This window comes from Canis aureus, chromosome 13 (assembly GCF_053574225.1).
Source record: "Canis aureus isolate CA01 chromosome 13, VMU_Caureus_v.1.0, whole genome shotgun sequence".
Classification (NCBI taxonomy): domain Eukaryota; kingdom Metazoa; phylum Chordata; class Mammalia; order Carnivora; family Canidae; genus Canis; species Canis aureus.
In genome coordinates, this window is record NC_135623.1 from 7646549 (window position 1) to 7673090 (window position 26542).

A 26542-nucleotide genomic window follows, 5' to 3' on the forward strand; every position below is an offset into this window, starting at 1 on the left:
TTTAATCTTCCTGTTTGTTTTTATATTTATGAAATACTCTTAAAATATTCTTTAAAACTTACTTTTTTCTTCTAATATAGCCACTACAGCTTTCTTAAGTAGCTTCACAACATATATCTTCTAGTATTTTGCTTTTAGTCTATATATGCTCTTGTATTTTATAAACAGTATATAGCCATTGGCTCATGCTTTTTAAATTCAATCTAACAGTTTCTGCCTTCTTAGGGTGCTTAGTCCATATTTAAAATGATTGTTCATATGATTACAATTTGTTTTTCTTTTGTTTCTTTGTTGCTTCATTTCTGCAAGTTTTGGGATTAATCAAATAGTTTATTATTTTTAATTTATTCATGAGAGACACAGAGAGAGAGAGAGGCAGAGACCCAGGCAGAGGGAGAAACAGGCTCCACGCAAGGAGCCCGATGTGGTACTTGATCCCGGGACTCTAGGATTACACCCTGAGCCAAAGGCAGACGCTCAACCTCTGAGCCACCCAGGCATCCCTCAAATTGTTTGTTTGTTTGTTTATTTAATAAAGATTTTTATTTATTCATGAGAGACGCAGAGAAGCAGAGACATAAGCAGAGACGTAGGCAGAGAGAGAAGCAGGCTCCATGCAGGGAGCCTGACATGGGACTGGATCCTGCGTCTACAGGATCACACCCTGGCCAAAGGCAGACACTCAACCGCTGAGCCACCCAGGTGTCCCCCTCAAATAGTTTAAAGTACTCTCTTCTTTTTTCTCTTTTGACTTCTTAGCTGTGCTCCTTTTATTTTTTAGTAGTCATGCTAGAGCTTAATATGTAATATTAAAAGTTTATTTAGAAGTAAATAAACCTTTTCACTTCCTATTTCATACTTCCTACTGCTTACCTTTTCCCACCCATTTCACAAATCTAGTAATCTTACAACAGTACAGTTTTATTTATCTGTGCATCCCTTTCTTTGTGCTGTTGTCATATCTTCTACTTGTATCACAAATCTCACTTTAGGATTGTTTTATTTGCTTTAGACAGTTGCGTTTTAAGGAAATTATGTTGGAGAAAGTGTTTTCCTAATTATTTACCTTCCAGTGTTCTTTTCTATAAATCCAAATTTCAGACTGATCTCTTTTTCCTTTAGCCCCTAAAGGATGTTTTCTTTGGCATTTCTTATAGTGTAGGTCTGCAGGCAACAAATTTTGTTGGCTCTTATTTATCTGAAAAGGTCTTTATTTCCTCCTCTTGAGTACTTTTTCTGGATGTGGAATCTTGAGTTTGCAGGGTTTTCCCTACCTTTCAGAATTTTGAAGATGTTCTTTTCCTTGGCCTCCATTATTTCTGGTGAAAAGTCAGCTGTCATTTATATGTGGTGGTGTGTCCTGTTGTGTCTCTCCCCTGCCTTAGAGTAGAACCTGTCTTATCTGTGGATTTATTTTCAGCAGTTTCAGTTACCAGTGGTCAACTGTGGTTGCAAAGCAGATGATCCTCCTTCTAACATACTGTCAGAAGGTCAGTCATAATAGTCTCATATTGTGTCACAATGCTTACGTCATTTACCTCACTTCATTTCATCACATAGGCATTTTATGATCTCACAAGCGTTTTTATCATCTCACATCATTACAGGAAGAAGGGTGAGTACAATAAGATATTTTGAGAGAGACCACATTCGTATAATTTTTTATAGTATGTTACAATTGTTCTGTTTTATTAGTCATTAACTCTTATTAAACCTATTTTTTTTCTTTTTTAAAAGATTTTATTTATTTGGGAGAGGGAGAGGAGGAGCAAGCATGAGTCGGAGGGAGAGGGAGAAACAGACTCCTCACTGAGCAGGGAGCTCGATGCAGGGCTTGATCCAGGAACCCTGTAATCATGATATGAGCCAAAGCCAGATGCTTAATGACTGAGCCACCCAGGCACCCCATGCCTTTTAAATTAAGCTTTATCAAAGGTATCAAAGGTATCAAAGGAAAAAAATAGTATGTATAAGGTTTGATACTATTCACAGTTTCAGGCATCCACTGTGGGGTCTTAGAATGTATGTCCAGTAGATTAGGAGGACTACTGTAATGTGCCTCTTAATCCTTGTCTCTTTTGGTTTTCAAGATTTTTCTCTCAATTTTTAGATTGAAGGTGTTTGTACCTCAGTGTAGTTTTCCTTGTATTCATTCTGCTTGGGATTTGCTAATCTTCTAGGATCTACAGAAGAGGCTTTCATCCAAATTTGGGATATTTTGGTCATTAGTTCTTTTAAAAAACATTAGGGCTTCATTTTCTCTTTTTAGTGTCCATTTAAAATATAGACTGTTTGACATTGTTTCACAGGTCATTGAGGCTTTATTTTCTCTTGTCTTTTTTTTTTTCCCCTTCATATTAGGTAATTTTTACTGATCTGTCTCCAGGATTTCTCTTTCACTCTGTCTTGTCATTAAGCACGAGATGAACTTTTTATTCCATCTATTGGATTTTTTATTTGTAGAATTTCCATTGGTCTTTTTTTCTGTATATTAAGAGATAATTGGTGAAATGAGTTCAACAAAGTGCTCTGATGCTGGAACGTTAGGATGTATAATAAGGTATATAGTATTGTCCCTGATCCATATAAGGTTTTGGAAGCTCATGAACATTATTTAATTTTAATTTTTAATTTTTAAAAAATTTCATTTATTTATTGATGAGAGACACACAGAGAGAGGCAGGCACATAGGCAGAGGGAGAAGCAGGTTCCCCGCAGGAAGCCTGATGCACGGAACTCGATCCCAGGACCCTGGGATCAGGACCTGAGCCAAAGGCAGATGCTCAACCACTGAGCCACCCAGGTGCCCTTCATTTTTTTTTTTTTTTAAGATTTTATTTATTTATTGAGAATGTGAGCATGAGAATGAGTGGGATGGGGAGAGGAGAAGTGAGAGGAAGAAGCAGGCTCCCTGCTAAGGACCCTGGGATCATGACCTGAGCCAAAGGCAAATGCTCAACTGACTGAGCCACCCAAGTGCCCCAAACCTAATTCACTCTTTCATCTGATTCCTTATATCATCACTGATGTTTTGAGATCCTGTGTTTTTACATCTAAAACAAAGTTATTAGAAGAAGTGAGATTTTTAAGAAATAAGTTGATTTTAATTAAGACAAGTTAGATTACTTGTCATCTCTAACTGGTCTCTTTCCTCTAATTTCTCTTTCCCTTTGCTCGATCTTCTTTAGTGTTGCCTTTTTTAGGTATGATAAACAGAACCACAAACCTGTCTCTCTTGCCACATTTTCATTTCTAGCCCGCAGCTTCATGCCCTAAACTGTATATTTAAGTTGTACTGCATTATTTTTCTTGCATTTATGACGCAGTTTTATATCTTCTTATTTTTGAGGATATCTTCATATCTCAAATATTATATCTTAGACTATTTAAGATAGTCTTTCTTTCCATCTTATTCATCCTTTGGTGGTCAGTTCAAATGTCAACATTACTCTGAAAGACAGTAACAGTTCTTTTTCTCTGTTTCACCTTTTTTTTCTTTCTTTTTCCCTGTTTTCACCTCTTTTCTTTTTATGACCATAACCTTTTGAGTGTACAGCTTTTATAGTTCTTAAATGATGTAGGCATCTGTGTTTTGACCTGTTCTAATCTGTTGTGTTTTTTTGTTGACCAAGATTGGATTTTTGAGGGGCATCTGGCTGGCTCAGTTGGAGGAGCATGTGACTTTTGATTTCAGGGTTATGAGTTCAAGCCCCACATTGGGTGTGGAGATTGCTTTAAATAAAACTTAAAAAAAATAAAGATTGGGTCTTTGACATCTTCATATCCCCATAGCACCTAGCATAGTATCTGTACATAATAGATGCTTAAACATTTATTGTAAGAATGATGTTTGTCTTTTCCTAGTTAAGAAGTAGCTGGTTTTATGTTTTGTTTTGTTTTGTTTTTAAGATTTACTTACTTTTGGAAAGAGAGATTGAGAGTGTATTTGAGCAGGGGGAGGGGCAGAGGGAAAGAATCTCAAGCAGATTCTCCACTGATGCAGAGCCTAGTAGTGGGGCTTAATCACACAGCCCTGAGATTGACCTGAGCCAAAAATTAAGAGTTGGACATTTAGCTGACTGAATCACTCAGGTCCCCCAGTGTTGGGTTCTTCTTAAGGAAACTTTTCTAATTATACATTAATTCTTTAGCTATTTTCAATTAAGGCTGGCTTTTAGATGTTTAGAAATTGTCACTTTGCATCTTTTTTACTCTTTTGGTCAGAAAGGCAGGGTCAAGACTATTTATTCCATTTTACACTAATTCACTTATACTTTGAATCCGAGAGAATCTGGAATTCTTAAAGTGGATGAACTACTTGGCTTTTTCTGACATTAATGACTGTTTAGAATATTTATCAAAGATTGACATGGTCCAAAGGAAAGCCAGGAAACAGCTACAAATCAAGGGAGTTGAGTTCTTTTTGGGCAATACCACTGACTTTGTTTTGTGAAAAGTGGCATTTGACTGTGTTGGGCATACCACTGTATTAAATCAGAGCTCCATGACTCCTGTTTTCCTTAATTAAAGTATTTTTAAAATTCACATACCATAAAATTCACCCTTTAAAAACATCATATGATTCAGTGGTTTTTAGCATATTTGCAAAGTTGTGGGACCATCACCACTATCTAATTTCAGGACATTTTTACTTTATCACCCCAAAAGAAACCTTGTCCTCATTAATAGTCATTCCCACTTCATTCTCCATTTCTATGGATTTATTTTGGACATTTTGTATAAATGGAGTCATGTAATTTTTGGCCTTTTGTGTCTTCTTTCAGTTAGCCTAAGTTTTTCAGGGCTACCTATGTTGTAGCATGTATCAGTATTTCATCCATTTTTTGTGACTGAATGATACTCCACCGTATGGATATATCACAATTATTTATCTGTTCATCAGTTGATGGACATTTGGGTTGTTTCTATTTTGGCTATTATGAAAATTCTGTTGTGATCAGTTTTGTACAAGCTTTTGTATAATATTTTCATTTTTGTAGGAGTGGAATTGCTGGGATCATATGTTTAATCTTTTGAGGAACTGCCATACAAAATTTTCCATAGGAGCTACACTATTTTATATTCTCACAATTATGAGGCTTCTAGTTTTTTCGTACCCTTACCAACCCTTTTTATTTATTTATTTATTTATTTATTTATTTATTTTTAATTTATTTATGATAGTCACAGAGAGAGAGAGAGAGGCAGAGACACAGGCAGAGGGAGAAGCAGGCTCCATACACCAGGAACCCGACGTGGGAATCGATCCAGGGTCTCCTGGATCGGGCCCTGGGCCAAAGGCAGGCGCCAAACCGCTGCGCCACCCGGGGACCCCCAACCCTTTTTATCACATCTTTTAAATTATAGCCATCCCAGTGGGTGTGAAGTGGTATCTCATTCTGTGACAAGTTTGATTTGCATTGCTCTATAATGGGACACGATAATGCTTGTTTTTTCATGTGTGTATTTGCTATTTGTGTATCTCTTTTGGAGAAATGTCTCTTTAGGTCCTTTGGCTATTTTTAAAACAGGATGTCTTTTTATTAGTGAATTTTACATGTTCATTATATATTTTAGATACAAATACTGTATTATATGTTTTGTGGATTTCCTTCCATTGTGCAGGCTGTGTTTTCACTTTCTTGATAGTGTCTGTTGATAAATTTATCAATTTTTCTTTGGTTGCTTATACTTTTGGTGTCATATCTAAGAAGTCAATCCAAAATCATGAGGATTTTCACTTCTTTCCCTAGAGTTTTATAGTTTTAGCCCTTACATTTAGATCTCTGATCCATTTTGGAATAATTTTTATGCATGATGGTAAGAGGCCCAAATTCATGCTTTTGCATGTTGATACCCAGTTTTCCCAGGACCATTTGTTGAAAAGACTATTCTTTCCCTGTTGCTTTATCTCATTCTTTGGAAAACCATTTGACCATAAAATACATTTATTTTTTTTCCTAGACTCTTAATTCAAATTACTATAGTTTCATAGTAAGTCATAAAATTAGGAGATATGAATCTTCCCAACTTTGTTTCTTTTCCCCAAGATTGTTTTGCCTGTTTTGGGTCACATACCTATTTATTTTTGGATCAGTTTGTCAGTTTCTGCAAATAAACTGACTGCAATTTTGATACGGATTGTGTTGAATTAGAGATCACTTTGGGGCATATTGCCATCTTAACAATATTAAATCTTTCAGTCTGTGAGCATCTTTTATTCCTCTTAACTTGAGTAAAATGCTGGGTATATATAAAAGCAAGTAGAGCTACAGAATGTAATAAGCCCTGTTTAGCTCCGGGATGTTCTGAATGTTTTAATTATTTTACAAATAAGACATTTTTTGGAGTTAAGTTTGGCAGTCACTTATTAAGTTACAGCTTTTGCTAGTTATTGTTTGGCTCTGGAGATCTAAGGATAAATAAGATCACTACCATTAAAATTTCTGGTCTGGTAAAATTTCTGGTAGGAAAATCACTTATAAACAGAATTTCATACAGTATATTAGATTTAGAGATAAAGATTTTTTTTTTTTAAGATTTTATTTATTTATTCATGAGAGACAGAGAGAGAGGCAGAGACACAGGCAGAGGGAGAAGCAGGCTCCCTACGGGGAGCCTGATGCGGGACTCAATCCCAGGACCCCAGGATCACAACCTGAGCCAAAGGCAGACACTTAACCACTGAGCCACCCAGGTGCCCCTAGAGATAAAGATTTCTTGAAGTTGTTGGCTAGTCTTTACTGTGTAAAGCTTTCACTATATAAAACAGTGAGTATAAATTGTATATTAGCATAACTTTTTAGTGTTGCCTGTTGTGACAGCTTATGGAGAATTTAAAAAGTAAGTACTTTAAAGACTATTAAGACTTAGAATTTTGGATGGGTTAATATAATACATTTTAAATGAAATTTTGGTGTTTATGAATTAGTAATTACAAGAAAACTTAAAATCAACATGCCACATAAATATTGAAGGAAATAAATAGTATTCAAATGGAGCAAAAGAAAAATTAAAAAAAGAACTCAGCTGTCTGGACCCCTCTCTTACTATGTCTTATGATTATTTTAACCTAGCCAAATGAACAGATTCTTTCTTATTCTCTCTCATAGATCTTTGACTTTAGTACCAGAATTCTCTCTACAGTTTATTTCATGGCTTCATTTGGCAGTTCTTTTGAAGCCTTGGAACCCCCTCTCAGAGTATTTTTAAATGCTTAAACTAGAATACAGGATTGAAAAGATAAACAGTTACATTAAAATAGTTATAAAAATATTATAACATTTATGATACAGTAATCTATATGCTCCCTTAGAAACATTAAATAATGAAATTGAATGTGGTAGCACATTGTTATTTTTGGAATATAGCATTAAATAACAAGTAGAAATGAGTAATGAGTAGTAATGACTGACATTTTGAAATAAAAACTATTAATGTGACAGGAATTAAACTGATTTTTAGGTATTTCTAATATTGTTTGTTTGTTTCTTACATTCATAATGGAAGAAAATGCCGAGTTTGTGTTTTCTCCTTACCCAGTTTCATGAAGTCCCTGAATCCTGTGCATAGACTGAGAGTTCATGAATGCCAGGTTAAAAATGCTAATTGAGCTCTTTTCTCTGCCTAAAATTGTTTTTATTCCCTTTTCCTTCTTCCACATATGAGCTTTTGATCATCCCGAGATGTAGCCCAGTTGTCTCATTTAGCACTTGCTGATTATTTATTTGCCTGCTGTGTGCTAGTCATTATTTTAGGTATTTTGAATACGTAAGGAAACAGAACAGACAAAAAATCCATGCCCGTGAGGAACTTACAGCCTTATGGGAGAGTAACAATAAACAAATACATAAATTATATAGAATGATATAGAATGTTAGATAATAAAGGTGCTGTAGATGGCACCTGGCTGGCTCAGTTGGTTAAGCGTCTGCATAGGTCATCATTTCAGGGTCCTGAGTTTGAATCCTCCGTCATTCTCTCTGCTCAATAGGGAGTCTTCTTCTCCCTCTGTGCTCATGCTCTCTCTTATTCTCCCCCTCAAATAAGTAAATAAAATCTTTTTTAAAATGCTGTAGAAAAATATGTAGGATAAAGTGGATTCAGTGTGGATTGCCATTTTCAAAAGAGTAATAAGCAAGCTAAGCCTATTGAGAAAGTGACTTTTGAACAGGGACATGAAAGTGGTGAGAGTTAATTACCCAGGTATCTTTTCTGTCCCTTTCACCACAGATGAGGACTGAGACTTTCTCTGTATTATATTCCTAGTGCTAGCATTGTGACTAGCACATGATCAACCCTTCATGAACTGTCATTAACAGAAAGGTTGTTTACCTTTCTGATATCTGCCCATAGTTTGAGAAGTTTATCCAGTTTGGGTGATTCAGCATGTGTCATTTTCCCAGTAGTGGATTAGATAAATATTTAGGTTTTGTACAGGTATGGCTTGTTCTTACATTTACTTTCTGATATTAAGCTTCACTAAATATATTTTGACTGTTATTATTAATTTGTTTTTCCTTGTGCATGTAGGAATAAAACAAATGTTAAATGAAAAAAGATGAGGGGCACCCCGGTGGTGGCTCAGTACACTGAGCATCCACTCTTGATTTCAGCTCGGGTTATGATTTAAGGGTTGTGTGAGAGATCAAACCCCAGGTCAGGCTTTGAGCTCAGTGGGAATCTGCTTTTCTCTCTCCCTCCCCTTGCTTGTGTGTGTGTGTGCACAAGCGTGTGCTCTCTCTCAAAGTCTTTTTTAAAAAAGAAAAGATAAATTTTTAGAATCATTTAACTTTTGTAGGCACAAGTCTCTTTGGCAATCAAATGAAAGTTGTAATAGTTGTAATAGGTCCTTTTCAGCCCTTAAAATGTAAGATTTGCCAAATATTTTTATGCTTCTACCTTAGAAATTGTAGGAGATGAGAAAAAGTACTAACTGATTAGTGCAAAACTATATGTGATCAAATACTAGAGGAGGAAATGTTTCGTATATATTTAACCCTTTGTATATCATCAGGGTCCATTGGACCCAATTCAGTTTTCAGGTATCTGTTTTGAGCAATTTTAATTTGTAAAGATGATTATTTTATGACTTTTATTCTTTCTTAGAAATCTTCTGAAGAACAAATAGGAAATTTATGTATTTTTTAAAAAGAGGGGCACCTGGGTGGTTCAGTCCATTGGGCATCTGCCCTCAGCTCAAGTCATGATCCTGGGGTTCTGGGATCCAGCCCCACTTCAGGCTTCCTGCTCAGTAGGGGATCTGCTTCTCTCCCTCCCTCTGCCCACCACCACCACTCCGCCCCCACATTTGTGCTCTCTCTTGCAAATAAAACCTTTTTTTAGGTTCTAAAGAATAGAACTTATGCTATCTTGCAATTACCATGTGATTCTTTTATAAATATAACATGCATTATAGATTTATTTATTTATTTATGATTTTATTTATTTATTCATGAGAGACAGGCAGAAACATGGGCAGAGGGAAAAACAGGGTCCCTGCGAGGAGCCCAATGGCGAACTCCATCCCAGGACTGGGATCATGCCCTGGGCTGAAGGCAGGCGCTCAACCACTCAGTTACCCAGGTGTCTCTGTAGAATTTTATTGATCTTAATTTTCCTAAATCTTGAAATGGTTACATCACCTTTATTATTTCATCATTGCCCATCAGTTTTTATCCATATGCCCAAACATTAAAATCAGAAGAATACAAAAGAATGATTGAATGACCTAGGATTCAGGTCATTCTCCTTACCCAGTTTCATGAAGTTTCATGTAGGATGAAACCTTCATGAAAGTTTCATGAAGGATGATGTAATAATGAAATTATCAGTTATACTTCAGTTTTCTTATTGAGTTGCCCAAACACTTTCAAGAATGTATAATAAAAGTCTATAGGTGCCATTTTAAGTTTATTTTTTTTCCCCCTTTTAACTTTTATTGAATATATATTGTGAGAGTTAGGGTTTTTTTTTTTTTTTTGTAAGGACAAAGATGAAAATTGACAAAAGAGGATGGTTTATTTTTATCTGTAGAATGAAAAAAATGAATACAAAGAGAGCAACACTTCAGACTCTAATTGTCATGTTTATAATCACCATCTAATAATATCTTAGATATATCTTCCCAAACTCAAAAGATACTGAGTTATTGATATATTTCTGAGGACAAAAACATAATGTAATATTCTCATCCCTTTAGTCATTCAACAAGAAAATCTTCATGTTGTATTTTGTGACTAGAATCAAAATCATCCTGTTTTTTTTCTATAAAGCAATGTGACAGATTTTTCATCTTTTATGGTATTTCTGCACCAAAACTCGGATAATTCGTAAGAGGACAAATCCTGAAGTTAGATGTGTATACAAAAGTGCTTGGGAGGAAATATATGATACAGGAAAAAATGTTAGAGTTCTCAATCTTTTTGGTGTTTATAAACCAAATAGAATGCTTTTTGTAATTTTGGGACAGATGGCTATCCTTCACCAAAATCCTGGGCCATCAAAAATCTCAAAAGTACTGCATTTTGAAAATATAAGAACAACCAGAAGTAATAATATGTTAAATCTATTCAATATATTTGAAATCTGAAATCAGTATTGCCTTTTGATAGTAAAATATAAGTTAAAGAACCAGAAGTAATAAAAAGTAGAGCGTATATATAGAGATTGGAAATTTGGAATGAGTATTTTTGGGTAGATGTTTTAGTTTTATGCACGACAGTTGATGAACAATTAGTTATATTCAGGACTATTTTGGTATATATATTTCCAAAACCAGAAAAACTTGGATATAATAAATATAGTATTATATGTTACAGAAAATCTGGATTTAGGGACACTTGGGTGGCCCAGTGGTTAAGTTTCTGCCTTTGTCTCAGGGCATAATCCCGGGGTTCTGGGATCAAGTCCCACATCAGGCTCCCTATGGGAAACCTGCTTCTCCCTCTATGTTCCTGCCTATCTCTCTGTGTGTCTCATAATAAATAAATAAAATCTTAAAAAAAAAAATAAAGGAAATCTGGGTTTACTATACTTAAATTTGTATTAAAAATCTCATAAATTTGTTTCCCACTCTCCTTGTTATTTATCTTAGAAGTTATTTCTAAAATGACCTAACTTCTCTGTCCCATGGACACTTCTTGTTCATAGTTAAATAGTAATAACTAGTTTTCCTAGTATATACTTTGGGCTAATTGTCATGATAACTCTATGAAATAGATAAGAGAAAAGTAGATCAAAGGTTTGCCATCTTGTTCAAAATTCTTGAACCACATCTGGGGTTTAAATCCACGTATGTGGATTGATAGATGTTCTCTTCAGGATATCATATGACCTTCTAAATATTATAGTACTTATTTTGGAATCCAGCATGATGCATTCATTATTCAGGGAAAAATTCATAGCCTAAAAGAGACTGGTGTCAGTATGGCACCGGAAAGTGTTGGGAGTTATCTCAGCTGACCTTCTAAATATTATAGTACTTATTTTGGAATCCAGCATGATGCATTCATTATTCAGGGAAAAATTCATAGCCTGAAAGAGACTGGTGTCAGTATGGCACCGGAAAGTGTTGGGAGTTATCTCAGCTCCTGAATCAGGTAAACAAGTGGCCCAGAATATGGATTTAGTAGACACAAATTTCAAAACAGATACTATAAACATGTTGAAAGAATAAAAATAATGTATATTCAAATAATGAATGAGTGAACAGATAGGGAATTTCATTACAAAGATGGAAACTAAAAAAAAAAATAAAAAAAAATAAAAAACAAAGATGGAAACTATGAAAAGAACCAATGAAGAATGTAGAGCTGAAAAGAACTATAACTAAATGGATGTCATTGAGTGACCCTAACAGCATATTATATAGGTAGCAGAAAATAAGACCTCTGCATCAGGAATATATAAGAATTATAAATGTGTGTGCCCCAAAAAACAGCTGCTTGGGGCTCCTGGCTGGGTCCATCGATGGAGCGTGGGCTCTTACTCTCTAGGTTGTGAGTTCAAGCCCTGCACTGGTTGGAGATTACTTAAAGATAATATCTTGGATAAAACAAGCTAGAGCTTCCAAAAACAAAAACAAAAAACCTGTCAGAACTAAAAAGAGAAAACAAAACAAAAAAACAGAACTAAAAAGGGAAACAGACAAATCCACAATTATAGGAAGATATTTTAACATATTTCTCTCAGCAAATAATAGAACAATTAGACAAAGTATTTAAGGCTCTAAATACTATATTCATCAAAAGCAGATTCTAGGGAAGGAAGCCTGGGTGGCTCAGCTGTTTAACACCTGTCTTCTGCCCAGGGTGTGATCCTGGAGCCTCAGGTTAGAATCCCACATCGGGATCCCTATGGGGAGCCAGTTTCTCCCTCTGCCTGTGTCTCTGCCTATGTCTCTCCCTCTCTCTCTCCCTCTCTCTCTCTCTCTCCCTCTCTCCCTCTCTCCCTCTCTCCCTCTCCCTCCCTCTCTCTCTCTCTCCCTCTCTCTCTCTGTCTCATGAATAAATAAAAATCTTGAAAAAAAAAAAAAGGCAGTATATTCTTTTCAAAGGCACAGTAAATATTCACCAAGATAGACCATAGGCTGGGCCAGAAAACAAGTTTTAGTAGATTACTAAGGGGTGAAATTTTAGAGTATGTTTTCTGACTGGTAGAATTAAATTAGAAATCTGTAACAAAAATATATTTAAAAAACCGCAAATGTCTAGAAATGAAATGGTACATTTCTAAAGTACCTCTGGGTTAAAGAAAAAAAATTATAAGAATGTTAGAAGTATTTTGAACGAATGATAATGAGAGCAGAATAAAAAAAAAAAATTTGTGACATGCAGCCAGTGCAGTGTTAAGGAAGAAGTTTATAGCTTTAAATTAGAAAAATCAGGAGGGTGTGAAATCAGTTATGCAAGTTTACCTTAAGAAGGTAGAAAAATAAGAGCAAATTCGAAAAGTAAGTGGAAGGAAACAGGAAAATTAGAAATCAAGAAAATGGAAAATGAACAAATAAAAGCAATGAAACCAGAAGCTAAAATATTTAAGGAAAAACCAATGCCAATCTTCCAGAAACTTTAAAAAAAAAATAGTGAAGGAGCAGTTTACAACTCATTTCATGAGTTTAGCATTACTGTGATACCAAAGTCAGGCAAAGAAATAAAACTACAGACCAATATCCTTTGTGAACACAGACCCAAAATCTTCACAAAATATTAGCGAATTAAATTCATTGATATATAAAAAGGAGAGTATGTCATGATCAAGTGGAATTTGTCCCAGGGATGTGTTGCAGGTTAAAATTAGAAAGCCAATTAATACATAAAACTCACTACATATTAGAAGAAAACAGAAAAATCATATCTCAAATGTAGAAAAAAATTTTGACACTCATTCAGCAAACTAGGAATAAAAAGGAATTTCCTTAATTTGATTAAGAAGGCATCTATCAAAAATTTACAATTTATATCATATTTAATGATAAGAAACTGAATGCTTTCCTTCTGAGATTGAGAACAAACAAGGATGTTTGCGTTCACTGTTATGCAACATTCTATTAGAAGTCCGAGCCAGTGGGCAGCCTGGGTGGCTTCAACAGTTTAGTGCCTGCCTTCAGTCCAGGGCGTGATCCTGGAGACCTGGGATCGAGTCCCACATCGGGCTCCCTGCATGGAGCCTGCTTCTCCCTCTGCCTGTGTCTCTGCCTCTCTGTCTCTCTCTCTGTGTCTCTCATGAATAAATAAATAAATAAAATCTTAAAAAAAAAGTCCAAGCCAGTGGAGTAAGGCAAGAAAAAGACATCCAAATTGTAAAATACTAAGTGAAAGTGTCTTTATTTGCAAGCAACATTATTGCATATGTAAAGAAGCTATGGAAAAACTGCTAGAACTATTAAGTGAATTTAGCAAAGTCACAAGATACAAGGTCAGTATTTTTTTAGATTACCAAGGAACAACGGCAAGTTAACAAAAGCAATTCCGTTTATAGTAGCCTGTAAAATCATGAAATACTTTAGGGATACATTTTAACAAAATAAATGCAGACCTGTTCACTAAACCCTGTAAAACATTATCAAGAGGAATAAAAGAAAACCTAGGTAAATGGAGAGCTATAACATGTTTATGAGTTTGTGGAATAGAGGACTTGTTAGATGTCAGTCTTTCCCCCATTGGTTTATAGAGTTTATGCAATCCCAATAAAAATCCTAATGGAATTTTTTTTTCTTAAACTGACAAACTGGTTCTCATAGTTATGTGGAAATGCGAAGGACCTAGAATAGGCAAAAACAATTTTGGAAAAATGGGAACTTTAGGACTTGCAGTGCCGGATTTCAAGATTTTTTGTACAGCTACAATAATTAAAAGACACAGAGGTATTGGTATAAGGATAGACATGTAGATCAGTGGAACAGGATAGAATTCAGAAATAGACCCATGTATATATTCAGCTGATTTTTGATAGAGGTGCCAATGTAATTCAGTGGGAAAAGGATGTAGTCTTTCCAAGGAGTGGTGTGGGTGGAAGGAAAATTTATATTGATCCTTGCCTCATACAGAGAGTTAACCCTCAGTGGATCAGAGACCTTAACATAAAGGTTAAAATTATCTTATGAAACATGTAGATGAAAACATGGGTGAAAATAGGGGTGCCTGGGTGGCTCAGTCAGTTGGACATCTGCCTTCCACTCAGGTCATGATCCCAGGGTCCTGAGATTGAACCTTACTTACTCCAGGCTCTCTGCTCAGCGGGAAAGTCTGCTGCTCCCATTCCCTCTGCCACTGTTTCAGTGCTCTCTTGCTCACTCTTTCAAATAGATAGATATCTTTATTTAAAAAAAAAAAAAGACATGGGTGCAAATATTTGTATGTTTTAGTAACCAAGTATATTTTTTTAAAAGAAACAATCAGTGCAAACCACAAAATGAAAATTGATAAATTGGACTTTTTTATTTTTAAGATTTTATTTATTCGTGAGAGACACAGGGAGGCAGAGCGATAAGCAGAGGGAGAAGCAGGCTCCCTACAGGGAGCCTGATGTGGGATTTGATCCCTGGACCCTGGGATTGGGACCTGAGCCAAAGGCTGAGCCACCCAGGTGCCCCGGTAAATTGGACTTTTGAACTTGAGATTTTTGTTCCTTAGATGATGCTGTTTCAAAAACGAGGAGACAACCACGGACTGGGAGAAAATATTAGATAGAATATATTATATCTTTTGTTAATCAAAAAGCATTTTAAAAACTCTTATAATGCAAATAATCCAGTCTTAAAACCCAAATAAAATATGGGCAAAATTTGGATGAAAAATGGATGGCAAGCACAAGCAAAGATGCTGCCTACTATCGTTTATTAGGGAAATAACATGAAAATCAGTGAGGTACAATTATAATATTCACTAGATGGGTTATAATTGTAAAAGACTTAAAATGCCAAGTGTGGGCAAGGACATAGAGCAGCTGACCTCATATATTGCTAGTGGGCATTGAAAACCGTTTGACAGGCTAATTTCATTTATGTGAAATTTTAGAAACGGCAAAACTAATTTATAATATTAGAAAACAGGTCATTGGTTGTATGGGATGGAGGTGGGGGCAAAGGAAAGAGAATTGCTTGCCAAGCCACACAAAGGTGCCTTTTAGGGTGATGGGAATGTTCTGTATCTTGCTTTTGGTGTTGCATGAATGTGTACATTTGCCAGAACTCCTTGAACTGTATACTTAAAATAGGTGTGCTCTATTTAAAAGAATACATGCTCCATTAAAGTTGTTTTTAAAAATAAAACCACATGAAAAAAACTGTTGTTTCCTTCTTGTCACACATGGGTCTAGAGTGCAACTTGCTGAGTGCAGGCCTTACTCTGAGAAGAAATTGAGTGGAATGTGTTTGTTGATAGCCTGTATCTGGGCAGTTCAGTTTCTGTGAGAAATATTTAATAAGGAAGAACAAAGGTAACCTTTGTGTGGCTTGGCAGAACATAAAATTTACCATTTAACCTTTTTAATTTTTTTTTAAAGATTTTATTTATTTATTCATAGAGACACACAGGCAGAGACACAGGCAGAGGGACAAGCAGGCTCCATGCCGAGAGCCTGACGTGGGACTCGATCCAGGGTCTCCCGGATCACGCCCTGGGCTGCAGGCGGCGCTAAACTGCTGCGCCACCGGGGCTGCCCCATTTTAACTATTTTTTAAGTATATATAGTACAGTGGAATTAAATATACTACCATTGTTATACAATCATCACCACCATCCATCTCTAAAACATTTTCATCTTTCCAAACTGAAACTATAACCATTAAGTGGTAATTCCTCATCTTCTCATCCCCCACCTAATGGCAGCCACCATTCTACTGTCTGTGTCTGTGGCTTTGTCTATTTTAAGTGAAATTATACAATATTTCTCTCTTTGTGATTGACTTACTTCACTTAGCATGCATGATGTCTTCATGGTTCACTCATGTTACAGCATACATATATCAGACTTTCTTTTTATCTATTTAAAAGACTTATTTTAGAGAATCAAAGGATTTAGAGAGTCAATTAGGAGAGGCAGAGGGGGAGAATCTTCAAGCAGACTCCTCTCTGAGTGCAGAGCTCCACATGGGGCTTGATCTCACAACACATGAAATCATGACTTGAGCTGAAACCAAGAGTTGGGCGTTTTCCCTATTGAGACACTCAGGTGCCCCAGAATTTCTTTCCTTTTAAAGACTGAATAATTTCCCATTGAAAAAAAAAATATATCACATTTTATTTATCCATCTATTGATGGACCTTTGAATTGCTTTACATTTTAGGTATTATGAATAATACTACTATGAACATGAGGATACAAATATCTGTTCAGGTCCTTGCTTTTGGTTCTTTTAGGTATCTACCTAGAAGTAGACTTGATGGATCATATTAATTTTTTGATGAGCTGCCACTTATTTTCCACCGTGGCTGCACCATTTTACATTCCGTTAGTGATGTGTAAGGGGTCCAGGGTGTCCACATCCTTGTCAACACTTGCTGTTTTCTGTTTTTTGTCTTTTTTTTCCTAATAGGCCTTCTAATGGGTGTGAAGTGGTATCTTGTGGTTTTGATCTGTGAAGGGAGATGTTGAGGTTATTTAATGCAAACCTGTGATTTCACAGATGAAATTCAGACAGTGGGTTAGTAAGAGCTACTTAAGGTGGAGGATTTTACAATTTCTTTTTCTCTTTCTTTTAAAGATTTTATTTGAGAGACAGTGAGTGAGAGAGAGCACACGAACAGGGACAGAGGGAGAGGGAGAAGAGTACTCCCTGCCAAGCAGGGAGTCAGTCCAGTGTGGGGCTCTGTCTGACACTCTGGGATCATGACCTGAGCCAAAGGCAAATGCTCAACCAACTGAGCTAAGCAGGTGTCCAGATTGTACAGTTTCTTTTGTGAATAATTTCAATGTTTGTGTTTGCATTTGGGCATTTAGGGTTTTTTAGTATATCCTGAATAGTTCAGATTATGAATAATTTTTTTGATATATTTGTGATAAATTATAGCCAATCATATTTTGTGTGGAAGTATATTTTTTTATGGTTTTATTAAAATGTTTAACAATAAGTCAGTCTGGTGTATGGACACTGAGTGGTTTCCCCAGGTTAATACATAAATCCCATGAAAAACAATACTAAACACTGGTAATTTGTCATTTCCATGAATAGTGGATTTTAAACTATTGTCCGATGAGCATTGGTATTTTTCTTCCTGCTTTATTTATCAACTTATGTAACAACTGAGTATAAAACTTTTTTCCTCCTTTGTTTATTTGGAAACTTGCTAGCTGAACTTAAAATCATTTTCATTTTTGGTGCTTAATTTCTGTAACATGTACATTTTATTTTATTTTATTTATTTATTTTTTTTTAATTTTTATTTATTTATGATAGTCACAGAGAGAGAAAGAGAGAGAGGCAGAGACATAGGCAGAGGGAGAAGCAGGCTCCATGCACCGGGAGCCTGATGTGGGATTCGATCCCGGGTCTCCAGGATCGCGCCCTGGGCCAAAGGCAGGCGCCAAACCGCTGCGCCACCCAGGGATCCCACATGTACATTTTATTACATGGTTGTTAGCAGGCTTATGTCAGGTCTGGTAGACTCATTAGCTGAAACTGCAGTGATTACTTTGAAAAGATATGGAAGAAATCTTCTGGTAATGGCTGGGTGATGAGTGCTAAGTTCAGGTACCAGCTTACGCTAGGATCTGGGAAGGCATAGTATGATGCCCTGTACTCTTAAAATTGTTGACACAGTTTGTTCACATGCTTTTCTTCCCATTTCAGCAAGTGTTTATTGAGTACTTACTATTGTCTGACATTGTGCCTGGCACAGTAGACATAGAAATGAGTTTCCACCATCAGGAACTCAGCCCGGAAAGGATATAAACCTATAAATAAGTTTATAAATGTTAATTGCAATCAGTTGTCTAAATGGTATGGAGATCTTACAGAGGGAGAGAGTCATGAGTTTTTAAGGGTAGTAGGAGGATCAGAGGAAGGATTCCTTTAGATAAGATCTGAGCTAAATTTTGAAGGTAGAATGTGAGGTTGTCGGTGGTAGGGTAGATATTATAGGCCGTGAGATCAGCATGTAGGGCAGGCAGAGCTGTGTGAAAGGACATGGTATGCTTAAAAAACTTTAAGCAGCTAATTGATGTTGGGCACAAAGTTTGAGGATTGGTAGGTGAGCGCTTTATTTCCCCTCATTGTCAAATACTGCCTGTAAAAGGAGCCTGGGAAGCTAAAATGCATCTCTCCCTTCTTTCCTTTTCTTACTCTCTCCTTCATTCCTTGCCCTCCTCCCTTAAGAGTGAGTGAGTGTGTGTGTGTGTGTGTGTGTGTAAACAAGTAACTGAGCAAGAAAGGAAGTTAAGACCTTGATTCTGGTCCTGGTTCTCAATACCCTTGGTTGAACAGACCATTTCTTTTTTTGAGCTTTGGTTTCTTCATCTGTATAATAATGTGCAAATGCTGGGATCCCTGGGTGGCTCAGCAGTTTGGTGCCTGCCTTCAGCCCAGGGCATGACCCTGGAGTCCCAGGATCAAGTCCTACATCGGGCTTCCTGCATGGAGCCTGCTTCTCCCTCTGCCTGTGTCTCTGTGCCTGCCTCTCTCTCTCTCTCTTTCTCTCTCTCTCTCTCTCTCTCTCATAAATAAAATAAAATCTTAAAAAAAAATAATGTGCAAATGGTATACTTTTCAAATATTTTTTTAAAGGAATCACAGTTTCTGAGTGCCTAGAACACAGTAGGTGCTAAATATGTATTTTCAAATGAGTAGTCTAAAAAGTTGTTTCTAAGAGAGGATAAATATTTAAAAAGTTGTGATAGAATAAGCAATAAAAGATTTATGTACAGACCATTGCTTCCCAGGATGCGTTTATTATATAAAATGTGTTCAGGCAGTTTGTCCTTATAAGTTGTTTAACTTACCATTTGGATTTGTGAGGTCCCAGAGTGTAGTCTCTTTATACATAAAACTCTGTTAGACTTGAATGTCATATGTTGTAGTTAACCATATTTGTGTCCAATTAAGAATCCGAATATATTTTAAAAGTGTGTTCATTGCACTGCACTTTGGCTGTGCCAGAAGTTCTCAGACCTTGATACTTCAGATTACGATTTTTTTCTCCTGCAATAATCTAGTTGTAAATGGACTGTTTTTTCTTCATATAACTTTACTTTTCTCGAAGCTAGTTTATCTTCTTATGCTACTTTTCCACTGTTGTATCTGCAGAATGTTTGCTTTTGGAGCAGAGGATTATAAAAATCCATTTTTAATGGTATGGGGTTGCTGTAATATACTGTTAATGTGATTTCTGTCTTTACCTTTAGGGGTCCTACTGGGCAATAGACACCAATCCGAAGGAAGATGCGCTGCCTACTCGGCCAAAGAAGAGAGCACGATCTGTAGAACGGGTAAAAAGCTCTTTATCACAAATTTAGTATGGTAGGGTTTATGTTAGTAGTACAGGTTTTTAAATTCATTTCCAGTATACCAAGTACAACCTTAATGAAGGTAATATGTTATTTGTATAGCAGTTCTGTTGTTTGAAAGCACTTTCAGACTCATTTTATTTGCTTTTAATAGCCCCTTGAGTGAGGTAGGCAGTTTAGGAATTACATAAAAAGTTTGTTTGTTTTTGTAATTAGGGCACAGCTAATGTGAGACTTGAATCCAGGTCTCTTGAATTTTAATTTGGTGTCCTTTCCTCTGTATCTACAACATTGTAGACTGCTTTTATGTAACAAAGTTACTGCCTTTCACTGCAGGCAATCAGTCTGATTATATTGAATTTTCCTGATCGTCTTCAAAATGCTTTTTCCTGCTTCCAACCATGTAGTAGTAATTTTGTGTACCAAATCCTGTTTGTATGTGTTGTTTGTATAAGATCACTCTTGTAAATTTGTGGTGGTTGTTTGTATAAGATCATTCTTGTAAATTTGTGGTTAAAATTAATTTGTAAGAGTAGAAGAGAAAAGGAGCTCTAGTTGATATCCTAAGTTATTTGTTGCAATATACTTTTAGTCCAGTTTGGCTGTCATCAGATACTAACTTTACCTTTCAGCTTTCACCAATCTGTATTTTCATCATCTCAACTAAAACACATATATGCACCATTCTACCTTACTATTCCTTAAGACTCATTTCAGATGTTAACTATCTTGTGAAACTTTTCCTCACTTCTTTGTGTTCTTGTAGAATTTTTACAGTTTTTTTATAGAATTTCCCACACTTTGTAGAAATAATTTGTCTCTGTATTTGTCTCCTTCACTGGACTGTGATCCCTTAAGAGCAGAGAAAATGTATTTGTATCTCCAGTGTTAGTATGGATCAGCTCATAATAAGATCGTAATGTTTGCAGAATAAATCGGGGCAAAGGGAATAAGATGAAGGAAACTGGGTAATAATCGGTCAGATAAATTTGTTTTATCACCATTCCTGGTAGAGAGAACTTCCCAATCTCAAAGATAAGGACCTTACGCTGGGTGTAAGTTGGGATCAGGTAAGCTCGTGAAGTATAGCAGCCGTGGGATATTTGGTAAGGCAGATTTATGGAGCCGGCGGTGGGAATTCAATATTCCAGTACTAATCTGTATTGAATTAGAGGTGAACTCTTAGGCCAGAATGGTTTTTGGTTTTATACATACCAATTTAAGAAATTAAAATTTAGTATTGGTGAGATGGTCTTCTGGTAAGTTTTAAGACTGAGATATTGATGAACCATGTATGTAATGGTTTGAGAAGGAATGAACCTCAGTTCCTGTCCTCCAAATTCTGCCTTTTAAAAGAGACTTAGTTATTTTTTTTTCTTTATTTATTTATGATAGTCACACACACACAGAGAGAGAGAGAGAGAGAGAGAGGCAGAGACACAGGCAGAGGGAGAAGCAGGCTCCATGCACCGGGAGCCCGATGTGGGATTCGATCCCGGGTCTCCAGGATCACGCCCTGGGCCAAAGGCAGGCGCCAAACCACTGCGCCACCCAGGGATCCCTTAAAAGAGACTTAGTACGTGGACTTTAATTGTGTGAGGACATGGGGTAGAAAACATTTAGCATCTATTGTAAGAATTTGAAGGAAGAGGAGAACTATCCACATTGTCAACCCATGGCATCAACAGCATGTGTATCTTGGAAAGCTGAGGAATCATGGTCTTCTCCCATTTGTTCTCTTCTTCTGAAGTTCCTGGAACTTGAATTATTTTTGGAAATTTGAATTGGTAGGTGGATTGACAACTGTGCATTCCTTTTGGATATCAACTCTGAATATTATTAGTTTCATAGTTCTTAGAGCAACCATTCTTTACTTTTGAGAGTAATTTTTTTTCCCCGAAGACCAAATTACCTGTTTTCCAGTGGAAATTCATAGAAATAAAGGATTCAGATTTCAGAAGTATGTTTTATATATACAAAGCATGTATTCTTGAATGTATATTTTGGACCTGTATTTTCTACTGTTTATCTTTTTATCTTCATTTTGAATTGAAAAGCATGTAAAAGTTTCAACAACTTACCTTTGTAGTGTAGTCTCATAAGATAGCCAGTCTTTTGGTTAGTACTATTGATAATTATTTTGGCCTGAGCTCTGTATTGGTTGCTACTGTAGGAGAGGAACTATATTAAAAGATTCTAGCTGTAAACAGACCACATATAATCAGGCAGACAGATATTGTTTAATATTCTGAAAGGCAGCCTTCTTACAAAATATCATTTCTTGCTCTGACAAACTAGTTACATTTGTATTTTTCATTTAGAGGGTTTTTTGGGGGGGAGTTGAAGGAAGGTAGTAGTTTTATTAGAACAGAGATTGTATTTTAAATGACCATTGGGATTTATCTAAGGAAATGCATATGACAGTCAAATAATGATGGTTCTGAATATATTTATAAGTTTAAAGTCTTCTTAAAAACTAAACATGAGCCATCAATTGAAACTTTTTAAAAAAAGATTTTATTTGAGAGAGTGTGTAAAAGAGCCATCACAAGTGGGGCGGGGTGGGGGGAGGAGTAGAGGGAGAAGCAGACTCCCCACTGAGCCAAGAGCCTGATGTAGGACTCTATCAGATCCTGGGATCATGACCTGAGCCAAAGTCAGATGCTTAACCGAGTCACCCAGACACCCCATAAGTTGAAACTTTAAAAAAAATTGCGTTTGTTTTAGAAAGAGCAAGTGAGCAAGGAGGGAGGGGGCAGAGAGAGAATCTTAAGCAGGGTCCTTGCCCAGGTGTGAGCCTGAGGGGGCTTGATTCACGACTCTGAGATCATGACCTGAGCTGAAATCAAGAGTCAGACATTTAATTAGCTGAGCCACACAGGTACCCCTATTTTTATTGTTTTAAGTAATTTCTATACCCAGCGTGCTGCTCAGACTCACAACCCTGAGATCAAGAGTTACAAGCTCTCTTAACCAGTCAGACACCCATAAACTTTTAAAAGTTTTAAAAATGCAGATGGTAAGTATGTTGACATCATTGAAAGTTTATTAAGTTTCTGAAATATTTTTCTCAATTCTATGTGAAAAATCAAAATATTTTACACATTTTTGAAGAGAGATGAGCTTTTAGTGGGACAGAATTGGCCTTCTAAACTGCTAAAGAGAAAGGATTTTTAAAAATGCAAGTAACCATATCTTTATGTCCTAAATGAAAAATAAAGAATGATAGTTATCTCCAACCTAGTATTTGTAATTCAGTTCTCTGGACCACCTCCTTGTCCCTTCCATTTACATGAACATAAGCCCATGTTCTGTCTTAATCATTACATGATTCCTTTCTTTTTTTCTTAATCCTTTCATATATAAATGTCTCTCAGTTTCCTTTTTCTTCTTCTAACTTCTTGCCACTTTTTCTTTACCTTAAAATGGACCTAGAGACCTTAAAAATATTATTGAATAAAATTTAGTTTGGTGACATGAATAGACTCCTTTAGAAGGAGTCCTTTGTTTCTCTTCTGGCTTTATAGTTTACTTGTTCTTGTGACTTTTGGCAAATTGGTTTTTGTTTTGTTTTGTTTTGTTTTTGAGTTTCGGTACTTCCATTTATAAAATAAGATGGAAGTCTCAACAGCTACTTTGAATTGAATGTTTGTGTTCCCCCAGAATTCATGTTTGAAACCCTAATTTTATTGTGATAGTATTTGGAGGTGGGCCCTTTGGGATTAGGTCAGAAGGATGTAGCCTTCATGAATGGGATTAGTGGCTTTATAAAAATGGGTCACAAAGCTAGCTAGCTCTCTTTGCACCATGTGAGAAACCAGTGAGGATACCTACTAACAAGGCTCTCACCAGAACCTGACCGTGTTGGCACCATGATCTTGAATTTTCTGCTTCTGGAACTGTGAGAAATACAGTTCAGTTGTTGATAAGCCACCAAGCTTATAGTTATTTTTTCTAGCAACCTGTGCTAAGACAACATTGTAAAATAATAGATAATTATATTGAGTTTATGTGCCAGATGCTTTTTATTTTTTTAAAGATTTTATTTATTAGAGAGTACGTACGCACATGAGTGGGCAGAGGGACAAGCAGACTCCCTGCTGAGCATAGACCCTGACGTGGATTTGAACCCGGGACTTGATCCCAGGGCTCTGAGATCGTGACCTGAGCCAAAATCAGACACTTAACCGACTGAATCACCCAGACACCCCTCAGATGCTTTTTAAATAATTTTAAATATACGAACTCTTGTAATTTTTAAAAAAATATTTTATTTATTTATTCATGAGAGACACAAAGAAAGAGAGGCAGAGACATAGGCAGAGGGAGAAGCAGGCTCCATGCAGGGAGCCTGACGTGGGACTCGACCCCAGGTCTCCAGGGTCACACCCTGGGCTGAAGGCAGCGCTAAACCTCTTGAGCCACCTGGGCTGCCCTAACTCTTGTAATTTTTATAGTAACTTCAAATAATGAAACTGATAGGTATGGATATTAAGTAAGTTATCAAAAGGTACTAAGGCCAGTAAGTACCAAGGCCAGGATTATGAACCTGGGTAGTCTGCCTTTAGAGTTTATGCTGTTTACAACTGTCCTTTCCTGGTGTTAGTGTTTGCTATGTTGAAGACTACAACAGTGAATCAAATTTCAGATTTCTTTTTATATATGCATATCTTGTGAGCTAATGGTCCATGATTTTAAAAGAGAATCCCTACATTTAACGTACGTATATATAAAATTTATATTATGTACATACATACAGAGACACGCATATACGATTAGGGGGCTTAAATATGATTATAAGTGACGAACAAGTATTAACTAATAAATCTATTAGACCAGGCAAGGATAGCTGAAGTGACTCAAAATAGATAGTGCTGCCCTGGAAAGGCCTCTGGGAAGAGGATTGAAGCTTAGCATGTAACTTTTTTTGCATAGAAATAGTAAAGGATGTTGTTCCACGTGAAGAAAACAGTGTGCATGATTGATGGGCAAGAAGTGCAGGTGGGCATAATTGAGAACCTTTTTAACTATCATGTAAAGTTTAGGCTAGGGTGTGGACATTTAGATAAGGAGTAGAAAGCCTAAAGCCTTGGGATTAAGGAAGTTACTTTGATTTGATAGCCTGTAGTGTTGAGAAATGAATCAAAACACTTAAGAAAGATATATCTCTTTATAAAATACTCTTTTAAGAGGAAGATGCTGTTTTTTCCACTGCCCTTCTAGGTTGCTGGCCCCCCTCCTCCTTATAGAAAAACAAATTTAATTACATAAGTACTTATGGGAGTCCCACAAAAATATGAGACTCAGGGCAGCCAGGCATTTGAGGTTTATAAACCATCCTGAGTTACGGAAAGACATAGGGGTTTGGGCCTTCACAGAAGAAGGCAATTCACAGGAAGATGGGAGAAGAGCAAATGTTTAGTAAATAAATGTTTGCCCTGTCATGCAGATAGGTATAAAAACTTATCTGTGGTAGTGACTTTCTTCCTGATACAGGCCCCTTTCTAATTTCTTTTGGGCAGTTAAGGAGGAGGAAGTAAAAAGTTTTTCCTGAGTCTCCTGGGTCTGGTTTGCCTTAAACTCAAAATAATCCACATTCCGAAATGGCTTGTTCTGAACCCCCTCAGTGCTGAGTAGATATCATTGTAAAATGACAATGGTCTGGGCTAGGGATATATGCATGAGTTAGTAAGTTCTCTAGAAGAGCAGCATAGTATCCAGTCTCTTACTATGTATTCATAATTGTGTGAAATGCTGCCATTTTACCAGTTTCATTTGATACAACTTTGTTTTCTAGATACTGTGTGTCAGGCATTGTGCTAAAATGTTATGTGGTATCCCAAGAACAATGAGACATGATAAGACACAATTCTAGCACAAGAACAAAGTATGTATAAAACATATTAGGAGAAAATACGACACATTGCTATATGCAAAGGAAGGAGACATTTTTTTATTGGGACTATCTGGGATGGCTTCTTACGTGGCTTGGCTTTCAGGTGGAGATTGCAGCAAGGCAGGGGAAAGGAGCATTCACTAGCACACAACTCTTGAGTGTTGAGTGTCTGCTCTGACCAGGCACTGTATTTAGGTGCTGGAGAAACATTATTTAACAAAACAGACATTTTCTGCATTCCTGAAGTTTATATTCTGATTGGAGAGGGTGCAGATAGGGAAATAAGAGATCCGTGATCAAAGAAGATAAGATATAGGGGTGGAATAGTATCAGGTTTGCGAGAGAACAGAGCAGTTCATTTTATCTGGATGAGGTTTTCCTCTTTTAAATTTATTTGCATTGGGGATCCCTGGGTGGCTCAGCACCTGCCTTTGGCCCAGCGTGATCCTGGAGTCCGGGGATTGAGTCCCGTGTCAGGCTCCCAGCATGGAGCCTGCTTCTCCCTCTGCCTGTGCCTCTGCCTCTTTCTCCCTCTCTATGTCTATCATGAATAAATGAATAAAAAAATGTTAAAAAAATAAATTTGCATTATTTTTGCCATTTATTGAGAGAGCACACCTTTTACATTGTAAGCATAGAGCTAAGTGTTGGGGGAATAGTGGTAAGCAAGACAGACTTTCCTTTGAAACTCTTAGTTAAGCA

General features: G+C 36.5%; 1 protein-coding gene and 1 long non-coding RNA gene across 6 annotated transcripts in view; one reads left to right on the top strand and one right to left on the bottom strand.

Moving 5' to 3' along the window:
- Window positions 1–1493, bottom strand: part of LOC144281762 (uncharacterized) — a 57626-nt gene extending 56133 nt beyond the window's left edge. Inside the window, exon 1 of the long non-coding RNA XR_013350158.1 lies at window positions 1275–1493. This is a non-coding gene — a long non-coding RNA (uncharacterized LOC144281762). The remainder of the gene's footprint in view (window positions 1–1274) is intronic.
- The window catches only part of FOXJ3 (forkhead box J3), a 141588-nt gene that overhangs the window by 68508 nt on the left and 46538 nt on the right, over window positions 1–26542 (top strand). For all 5 annotated transcript variants that reach the window (XM_077844471.1, XM_077844472.1, XM_077844473.1 and 2 more), the window contains one exon: window positions 19843–19926. In XM_077844471.1, the coding sequence (XP_077700597.1) occupies window positions 19843–19926 (84 nt within the window). The remainder of the gene's footprint in view (window positions 1–19842; window positions 19927–26542) is intronic.